The sequence below is a fragment of the Sardina pilchardus genome, chromosome 4 (genome assembly GCF_963854185.1).
Source record: "Sardina pilchardus chromosome 4, fSarPil1.1, whole genome shotgun sequence".
Classification (NCBI taxonomy): Eukaryota; Metazoa; Chordata; class Actinopteri; order Clupeiformes; family Clupeidae; genus Sardina; species Sardina pilchardus.
In genome coordinates, this window is record NC_084997.1 from 35,932,016 (window position 1) to 35,942,877 (window position 10,862).

Below are 10,862 nucleotides of genomic sequence, written 5' to 3' on the forward strand. Positions count from 1 at the left end.
TATTTCTTCTTGTTTTGCTGCATCAAATGAGATGTCTTTTGCTATGAGTACATCAGCTTCCCTGTCTTCTGGCTCAACATTAAGACTACCAACAGATGACATATCAACTGACTCCTTTTGTCCCTCACTGCCATCAGGTTCAAGATGTTGTAAGTTATACCAGTTTTTATGCTGTCCTGTGGCTTTTCCTGCTCTGCCTAAGACTCTGGCTGTACATTGAATTCCATCATCTCTGCTCACAAATGTTACAGTCTGACCCGTCCTTAACTTTACACCTGCAAAAGGGGCAGGGTTACCACAGGCCCTGTGCTCTGTGTCAGTTTGTGTCACATTAGATTGTGTGAGGGGTGGGTGTAACACTTCTCCTATATTCACCTCCATGTCACTGATGTTCTCCTGTTCATCGTCAGTATTCTGGTTGCTATCTGCGCCATCTACTGTACTGTTTGTCACACTTTCCTCACTTTCTGCTATTCTGTTAGCATCATCTTGTGGTATCTGCTTGTCCTGCTCCTCTGTATTGACCTTACAAAGCCTGGAATGATGCACTCTAACAAGAATACCACCATGTCTTACAAATACAACAGCCCCATCCTGACCAATAACCACCCCGGGTCCCTTCCACTCAGTGCAGTTTGCTCGTTTGTAATATACTCTGTCTCCTGTCACATATTTGTCATCTGTAGGTCTGAGCTGCTTGCGAAGTGCCCTCCTAATTCTCTCTGAGCATTCGGCTTCAGTGAATGCTTTCCTAGAAGCATGCAAAGCTGATATGTGTTCACCTACCCTAGCACTTACAGTGGTACCCTCTAAGGCAGGTAGCTTATCAACTAATACAGAGGGAAGGTTAGGATTCTGTCCAAATACTAGCTGATGCGGGCTGTAACCATGGACACTGAGCATACTGTTCTTGGCCATAAGGGCCCAGTCAAGAGCAGTGTGCCAGTCACATCCATTTTCCCGTTTCACTTTCTGGATGATTTCGGTGAGTGTCTGATTGTGTCTCTCCAGTAGGCCGTTGCTCCAGGGACTGTATCCTGCTGTTGTTCTCGTCTCAATATTGAAGTTTTCGGCCATGTCTCTGATTTCCTGATTATTGAATTCTCCACCGTTGTCACTGTATAGTCTCCGGGGGGGACCATGCACACTGATCCATGTGTGAATGAAGGAATTGACGATTTCTGAGGATTTCTTTGTTTTCACAATGTTTCCAGCACTGAATCGCGTGTACTGGTCGATGATATGGAGATACCATACACCTGGTTCCAACTCATGGAGGTCCACTGCTACCGTTTCATTGTACTCTGAGGCCAAAGGCAAACCTGCAGCAGGCTTTGGTTTGGTCTTGCTGTACCTTTTGCATATGTCACAGTCATTAACTATTTGTTGCAAAATAGTGACACATTCTTTATCCTTATTTCCTGCACTATGAATGAGCCTCTGTAGCCGATCTGCTGAGGCATGGCCAAACTGTTTGTGAAGCTTCAAAAGAACTTTACGTTTCTCTTCAGTGGACATGTTTTCTGTCACAGTAAGGACTTCTTCAATCTCACTCTTTTCAGTATCTTTGTCTCTGATGTCTACACAGTAATGGCCAGAGCTAGTGAATTCAAGAAGCACAGGTTGTCTGAACATCACAGCTCGGTCGTTTTCCATGTCCAAAATGGTTCCTGCTTTCTTCAAAGATGTTTTGCTCAGCAGCAGTGGGATATCAACTTTGACTACTTCAGTTTCAACATGACATTTTGTCTGTCCTATCTTAGCAGGTAGTTTTACTTTTCTGGTGGAATATACTAAGTTTCCATCTCCGAATCGAAATGGCCTGCAACTGGGGATTTCTGTTTGCAGCACCTGGTTCACTTGGTCTGGGCTGAGATCTTTCACATAGTTTTCCAACCATTTCTCCCCACATACAGTACGAGTACAAGCAGTGTCAATAATAGCTGACCCCAGGGATTCAGCCAGGAAGATTTCTGAGTCAGACATGGAGGCTTTTGTAAACAGTGTGATGTTACATTCCTCAACATTTTCTTCTTCAGTTAGTTTTACATGTTCACTCTTCTTATGAGGGCAATCTTTAGCCCAATGAAACGTGCTTTGACAAATGGCACATCTTGATCGCTTACCGAATTTATCCAGTGGATTGGTACCCTGTAAAGGCTGTCTCTGTTGTCCAGTCTGTACAGTGTAACGTTGTCCTCGTCCTTGCGGCCTTTGCTCAGTAAAGAACGCCACATCCTGCTGGTTTACTTGTATTCCGTTTGACGAGCCTGGCGTTTGTCCTCCGAAAATCCTCTGAAGTGCCGATTTCATGTCGGCGAACTTTAGGTCCGTGCACGCAGTCAATGCAAGTTGACGGCTTTTCACATCCAGACAAGCCGTGTCCAAGAGCTTAAATGCTAACACGGCATCGGGTAGCGTCATGTTGTACTTTTTCATCCGGTTATATCTCTGCTCAAAGTCAATTATATAGTCCGACATGGACAGGGAACTGTCTTTTGTAACGCTATCAAAATGAGAATATGCTTCATATGCACGGTCTTTTTCCTCCTTTAGGAACACACTATCCAATTTAGCTAACAACGTATCCATACCGGTATCACTGTCCAAGTCAGCTGCAGGTATTTCCATAGCCGTTTCCCGGGCTCTACCTTGGAGCCCCAAGGCAACAGCGAGTGCATGTTTCTTTGCGTCAAGTTCTGTCACCCGCGTCCAGACGTTAATTTCATTTTTCCAACTCTCGTATGGCCTGGTCTCGTCGAACTTTGGCGGAACTTTGTAACTAGCAGCCATCCTCTGCTACCAATGTTAGACCCAATAAACACTACGTTTATATCCGTTTAGTATCATTTATTCCAGTTCAGAACAGAACAACTCTGTGGCTACCATTACCACTCGACTGGTCAACGTGACCTACATCATTACACGCACACATCCACATATCCGTTTCCGGGGTCAAAGGGTAAAACACAAGTTAACATCGACATCCTCCATCCCTTTATCATATTACAATGGATTATTACTTTTACCGGGAAAGACGAAAGATTTAGGAATGTAGAGGTTGACCTGAGAGGTCATGCTAAAGATGAACGAAGTCGAAGTTTTCCTAGCGGTTGCAATAACAGAAAAATGTGAGAGGAGACTGCCTAAAGTGAATGACGCCAGACTGCCTGAAGTGAATGACCATTTACTTTATGGAGGCGCCACCTGTGGAGGTTGACAACAACGATAATGTCAACACCACCCCCTGTGGCTGTGGCCCCCAAATGGCTACTGATCCGCCCCTGAGGCCTGTCACTGATCCGCCCCTCCATGTGACTGGTCCTGGTCTAGAGCATGCACGGGCTACTTCTCTGTGTGTTGGGCCTAGAAAGAATCTCTTTTCATAAGACTGAGGCCTCTTATTTTGTGAAAATTACATTACATTACATTTAGCAGACACTTTTTTCATCCAAAGTGACTTAAATATGTCAACTATATTACAAGGGATTATCATATACATCATATACAAGGCATATATCATTTACAAGGCATATATCATTACATTGTCCCCGGAGCAACTTGGAGCTAAGTGCCTTGCTCACGGGAACAACGTAGAAGCTGGGAATTGAACCGACAACTTTCAGGCTACTGCATGCTAGCCCAGCTCCTTAACCACTACACTAGCACCGCCCCCCATTTAAATGGAGGTTTCAGTGATATTGTGTGTGAATGGCCATCTCACCGTAATGCAATGCGCGGTGTCGTCTCCAGCGAGTTGTGCTTCTTCAAGGTCTTCCAGTCTGGTCTTTAGTCGGCCCATAGTCAACTTCAGCTCCTCCTGGAAGTAGAACAAATTATGAAGGTAATCCTTGGTGTGTCGTGTGTGAGGTTGTTTGGGAGCTGTTGTGTGTGAAGTTGTGTGTGTGTGCGCTTACAAATGCCTATGGAGCTCAATGCAGTGATGTCACACCTTGCGAATGCAGTGACAGCTACAACCTTTAAGGAGGTCGACCGTCCCGGCCACATTCCCCCTCCGGACAATCGATGCAAACGATCAGTGATGCACTTACACTCTAACTGCACTCTAACTATTTGGTTTGTTGTTTTTTTTTTTTATCCTAGAATTGTTGTGAGATTCGCTTTGAGAAAGCTTAACGTGTTTACCATGTTGTACGTGGCTTTGGTTCAGCCAAATGTAATGTGCTGTGTGTGAGGTTGTGTGTGTGTGCCTATGGAGCTCAATGCAGTGGTGTGCACTGTGGCACTCTGCAGAGTGAGACTAAAGTTGATCAATAAGAGATTGTGTTAAAGCTGACCAGTAGCAGTGTTGAGCAATACCCTTAAATGGAATGCATCAGGCCAGATTAAAGTAGCATTTAAAACCTCAATATTGCTATGGGTGAATAGTTTTACAAATATTAATATGTCGCATTTATTCTGCCGTTCTGAACATGTAGCAACAAGAAGTTGAGGCAAACGTGTGGTGTTAGGCTACCTATTCAACTATGAGTCGAATTGAATCACGTTTACTGGAAAGACACGTGCATCTCTGTAGCATATGGCAGTCTATTGACAAGACAGGCCTCGGGACATGAGGGCAAAGTGCCAACATCTATCCTGAAATATTCCATATCTAAAACATTCAGCAGAAAAAGCAGCTCTATTTTTCTATTGAATTCAAAGATTTCCAACGGAATCCCAGGGGCCCTCGTGGCCGAAAAAGGGCACAAGTTCAGAAGTGTGCTGTGATAACTATGATGGGCCTGCGGATGCAATACTGCATTCTCATCGGGCACTGTTATCAAATGAGGAAGATGTGCAAGTACAGATTGTTTGATGTTTGTAGCCCCCGATCTGTTCTTCAAATTAGGGTCCAACGTATATTTAATTTAGTTAATTTAGTTCCAATAAATAAAGCAAGATCATCACAATCATGAAGGTTATCTAGAAAAACTGACGGAATACATTACATTTTTGAATAACATTCAAAACGACTTACAACTAGGGGCCTACATACTGCAAAGACGCAGTGATGACTGCATTGGTCAACGTCATGCTTGGATTTAAAACTGGGTGAAGCATTTCAACAGGGTTAATAGCCCTCAAGTTTGAAACCTATGGATTCAGTTTACCACATACCACCATACTGGGGTGGGCTTTAGAACTCGCCATTGTACTTCATCAAAATGTGGGTTGGCCTTCATTGTCTGTCAAGAGGGTTTTAGGTTACAAGGCCATTTACAAGGCCCTTTGAAGTATAAGTCCATATGTCATAACACCCAGTCACAGAATTGTATTTCTCTAGAAATCCCTCATATAAGTTTAGTACATTGCCTTGTAGCTTTTGCTGGCTTCTTTGCTCCTTATAAAACTGAATAAAATTCAACAGGTTCTGAAATGAACATACAGTATTTGTCAGTTATACCCTGTTGTTAATCAGAGCATTGCTGTTCTCAGCCAATTCCCCTGAGTAAATAATGCCCAAGCCCACAAAACTCCAGAGCAGACCGGAGGAGAAGACGGGCGACATCTGTCACAAATCACAAATCTGTGAACGTGAATTTAAAATGTGATGTTGAATTCCAGTTCTGCTTGTCGATTCTGGTTCCTCTCTATTCCACATTTCAGCTCCAAAATGAAAATAAATAAATAAATAAAGAGATAAAATGTAAGTATACTGTACATAGTAGTGTATATGCTTGTGAGCCATAACTGAACACTCAAGGTAGAGCTAATTAATTCTCAATCTAGAGCAGATCAATCAGTCTAGACTCTAGAGCTGCTAAGCCTTGTGCCCTAAACCCTAAGCCTTGACATTTCAGTCTCAGAAGTGGCACCATAGCTGTGCATCTTACTCCCCCTTGTCCATGATAATAAATACAGTATGTCTCTATCTATTGTTTATGAACTAATAGGCAGAATCGACTTTCTTTCAATTCAGAATTTTTGAATAGATTCTTTTCAGTTCTGGTTTTTGGTTCTATCTCCAGTTCCAGATCTTTCACACTGATTCTAATTCATTCTAAAATGCTGGTTCCCAACCCTTAATGACACTGAATATTCTGCCATTCAGGCGTTTCTGAGACAGCTGGTAATTTGTAGGTGGTCCTTCACTCAGAGCAGCTGTCGTCAAATTCTGACGGTAACACTTCAGCCATTTGATCCAGCTCATCAAAATAGTTCCTTGACATTTTCAATGAACAAATACAACCACATGGCTTTGTTGTCAGAGTACAGTGCAGGAGAATGTCAAGAGTAGGAATACTGCTCACCTTGAGGTCAAACGGCTCAAACTCTTCTTTGTCTCGGGGTTTGATGGTGTGGCACGTGTGTCTCCTGGCGAAGCGGCACACCAGACACACGGGGCTGTCGTGCTCCATGCAGTAGAAGCGGAGCTTCTCGCTGTGCTCCGGACAGACCTCCTCGCACCCTGCTCGGGACTTGTGACTCCTCTCCTGCCAGAACGTCTCGCACAGGTTCTTCAGCACCAGGTTGGGTAGAATCTCGGCTTTCGACGACCTCCTCCTGCAGACTGGACACTCGTGCGCCCCGTTGTCGATCCAGAAGTGCTTCAGACAGGGCTCACACACAGAGTGTGCACATGTCAGGAGCACGGGGTCCTTGAAGATGTCCTTGCACAAGATGCAGCAGAAATCCTTTTCGTATCTTGTACCCATTTTGTCTCGAGAAAGTCTCTCTCTCTTTTTGCTTTGTTTTTTTTTTTTCCCTCACCACGTGGCTAAATTAGGCTGATATTAATGTTTTCTCTCAGCAGATTGTCCACTTCTGTCTGAGACTTGGGCTTCAAATGAATGACCTGTGCTTTAAATCAGTTTGTGGTCAGCAGACCCTCACGGCCTATCAGTTTACGGCCTTATTTTTAGGAAGCAGTCAGAGGGTGGGACTCCAGCTCAGGAGGAATCTGATTGGCCAGCTCCACCCAGGCTGACACAGGACACCTCTTCTCTTGTTACCCTTGGCTACTGTGGCTCCTCAACTTCAGACTGAGCTGTATCAAGAAACGAGGTGTAAGTAACCATAGCTGCCTGTCTGTCATACACAGTCACAACCTATGCACTGACGCAATGCTGACTGCATCTAGAAGTTACTCAGCTCAGGCAGGTGCCCTGCAGCACCCCTACTGGCTGTCATGCGCTACTGCAGCAGTCTGCTCCTCAGGCATCTCTGACATCTCTCCTGCAGGAGAATGACCCTTCCCGAGCTTAGCGCCATGTTTGGGCATCGCGCCAGTACGCTGAAAATACAATGGCGCATCTCTCAAAATAGGCTGTTTCTTCAACGCAGTCTGTGATACACATTCAGGAGCCAAAGTCACAGCACAGCCATTCAGGAGACACAGCAGCTCAGCACAGCCATTCAGGAGACACAGCAGCACAGCCATTCAGGAGACACAGCACAGCCATGCAGGAGACACAGCACAGCCATTCAGGAGACACAGCAGCACAGCCATTCAGGAGACACAGCAGCCATTCAGGAGACACAGCAGCACAGCACAGCCATTCAGGAGCCACAGCACAGCTATTCAGGAGACACAGCACAGCCATTCAGGAGACACAGCAGCACAGCCATTCAGGAGACACAGCAGCACAGCACAGCCATTCAGGAGCCACAGCAGCACAGCCATTCAGGAGCCACCGCAGCACAGCTATTCAGGAGACACAGCAGCCATTCAGGAGACACAGCAGCACAGCACAGCCATTCAGGAGACACAGCACATCCACAAACACATGAAATGCAGCCGGGTCATGCAGAAGCACTCAGACAAGCTTGTTTTGGGCAATACACTGTAGAGCATTTAAAATACAACTCCCACAATAAGTCATTTCTTAAAAATGTGACACACAAAATTATTTTCATTTTCAATAAACTCCATGAAACAGACCCAAATGCTATGCCTGGCATGCTTGGACAGGCCTAACGGTGAGTTGGCTTTGAGGTAAATATTCTAGATTAGATTAGATGATAGCACACTATAACGAGGAATTGGGAACACAGAATGGCTAAAACTACACAGATACATAGAATATGTCCAGCTATCCAACTGAATGGAGACCAGAACATCGTAAGCTAAACTAAATAAGCTTAACAAATAAGCTAAACAATCAGACAGCCAAGACTGAAACTGTTGCCATCTCAAGTCGTTTATTGCATTCACACTGCGGTGTGAGTTCATTCATTAGATCACTCTGAAGATCTCAACAAAACTTTCGTCAAAACTGGAACATGCTGATGAAGCAGCTACAAATTCAACTGGGACAGGGACGGGGTTCCAAACGACAGCTTTGGAACAGGAACACTTAGAACGGAGACCAACTGGGACAGGGATGGGCTTCCAAACCACAGCTTTGGAACAGGAACACTTAGAACGGAGACCAACACAGGCCATATAAATAATCCTTAACAAACGAGTTGAAGAAGAAAGAGGTCTGCTGCACTCCTCACATTACACTTTTTTTCTCATACAACAGAGATGATGAAAGACTGGCAACACCAACACCTTCACAACACAAACGCACAGGAGATTCATACAACAGAGATGATGAAAGACTGCCAACACCAACACCTTCACAACACAAACGCACAGGAGACTCATCCACACACTTCAACTGCTTGAACCAAACATGAGCTGCAGCTAATCGGGGAGCACACCCAGATCACGGGGCACTTATTGTGTTATTATCATAAACAGCTACTATCCCAGATCACGGGGCACTTATTGAGTTATTATCATAAACAGCTACTAAGCTCATCTCAGAACTGAGAATTACATAGAACGGAAAATGTAGAAAAACAAAAACGTTCTTTTGTTAAAGATGTAATTTTCCATCAAAAAAAAAAAAAAAGAGTAATTATTTTTGTATGGCTTCACAGTACTATGTGGGAATCTAAATAGAGTCTATGTTTGCAGGAGTCTCTGCAGCTGACTCAGTGTCTGGTGCCCTCTTGCCCCTGCTGCTGCTCTTCTGCTCTTCTCTTCAGGCACCAGTAGTGCGTGCTCCTCTTCTGCTGCTCTTCTCTTCAGGCACCAGTAGTGCGTGCTCCTCTTCTGCTGCTCTTCTCTTCAGGCACCAGTAGTGCGTGCTCCTCTTCTGCTGCTCTTCTCTTCAGGCACCAGCTCTGCGTGCTCCTCTTCTGCTGCTCTTCTCTTCATGCACCAGGCCTGTAGCCTGCACGGACACGTCCCAGTAGTGCGTGTCCTCGCTGAAGCCCTCGGAGCCCAGCACGCCCCCCACCACGTGCAGCAAGCGCTCGGGGTTACAGGCCACGGGCTGCACCACACCCGTCAGGTCCCCCGACACACTCAGCTTCGCATGGGCACTGTTTGGGTCCAGAACCACCGGAGCTGCAGAGAGGGGGAGGGGGAGTGGGGGGGTGGGGGAGAGAGAGAGAGACGAGAAGAGGGAGAGAGAGAGGGAGAGAGAGAGAGAGACGAGAAGAGGGAGGGAGGGAGGGAGGGAGAGAGACAAGAAGAGGGAGGGAGGGAGGGAGGGAGAGAGAGACGAGAAGAGGGAGGGAGGGAGAGAGAGAGGGAGGGAGAGAGGAGAAGAGGGAGAGAGGAGAAGAGGGAGAGAGGGAGCGAGAGAGAGAAAGAGACGAGACAAGGTAATACACAGGACATTTACTGTATGTAAAAGCTGTCTTCTTCATGGCAAAGAGGCACTGTTTGTTTTTTGTGTGTGTAATGTGTGTGTTTATCCTCACTGTAAGCGATAACCTCCTGCATCTTCTCCCACACACTGAACTTCAAGTTGCCCAGGTGTTTCGCCACATCAACCAGATCTCCCCAGTGGAGGCGTAACACCGCCAGTATGTAGTCAGTTCTGAAACAACATTCAGGAGTAAGGCTGTCACAATCTCTGTTTCAAGGCCAGTATGTAGTCAGTTCTGAAACAACATTCAGGAGTAGGGCTGTCACAATCTCTGTTTCAAGGCCAGTATGTAGTCAGTTCTGAAACAACATTCAGGAGGAGGGGTGTCACAATCTCTGTTTCAAGTCAAAGATCGATCAAAATGACATCACAATCTCAGACTCTGAAATCAAAGGTAAAATCCACAATGCAGCCACACCCCCAATCTTGTTCTTTAAAATAGAAAATGACACCAAAGAACATTTGGAGAATCCTGACACTCCTATGCAGAGTGTTTGGGTTCTGGGACAACATTCAGGAGTCAGTGCTGCAGAAGGTTTGGGTTCAGAACCAGAAAAGAGAGAGACATGAGACAGATCACTCACCTTTTCAAAGTTTTCTTGTAGTTCTATAAAAGCACAAACAAAACAACAAACAAATAAATGTACACATATACTGAACATAGACACAAATATCATCCACATGGGCTATCTATCAATCAATGGACATAAACGTAGCAATAAAAAATATAAAAACATTCCTCACCAACAGTGTATGCAATGAGTGCCTTATTCAATTCTGGGAATCGAAAGGGGCTAGGGAATGTCCAATATGTCCAAGTTTTGTCCAATATGCAGGAAAAGATCGTCCAACGACCCACCTCTTCTCAACCTTGTTCTGAAAAACGTGTGACTACTCGTGTAACTGTATTTTAGGGAAAACATGTAGATGTTTGGTCGCTTCTAACTTCATCTCTGTTTATTTGGATCCTAATGAATGCATTGGGCTAGCTAAATGCTATGAAAGTTGTGCCGCGCGCCAGAGCCAGTGAGTGCACGCATTGAAATCTAATTCAGGAACATAATTGTCTGTATTTGGGTCTGTATCCAGAAAGACACCTAAAGCCTAAACATCATTTCATGTTGCATTACCCCGAAGCCATAATGAAACTGGGCCCTATTCTGCATTTCTGGTCAATGCGCTTCGAGGCTAAACATGGCTTCTTTAAAC

At 45.1% G+C, this 10,862-nt stretch overlaps 1 protein-coding gene across 1 annotated transcript; it reads right to left on the reverse strand.

Annotated features, from left to right (window-relative positions):
- Positions 1-5,401: 5,401 nt before the first annotated feature.
- On the reverse strand, positions 5,402-6,659 carry LOC134079056 (E3 ubiquitin-protein ligase TRIM17-like). The gene is made up of 2 exons (XM_062535225.1): positions 6,255-6,659; positions 5,402-5,512 (listed from the first exon to the last, which is right to left on the reverse strand). The coding sequence occupies exons 1-2, from the start codon at positions 6,657-6,659 to the stop codon at positions 5,402-5,404; spliced, it is 516 nt and encodes a 171-aa protein (XP_062391209.1).
- Between the last annotated feature and the right edge of the window lie 4,203 nt (positions 6,660-10,862).

Bases quoted from the DNA above. Each gene is read 5' to 3' on its own strand.
- LOC134079056 (XM_062535225.1), bottom strand. From the start codon at position 6,659: ATGGGTACAAGATACGAAAAGGATTTCTGCTGCATCTTGTGCAAGGAC. The intron at 5,513-6,254 runs GTGAGCAGTATT...GATTTGTGACAG, and splicing joins TTGAGCCGTTTGACCTCAAG to ATGTCGCCCGTCTTCTCCTC.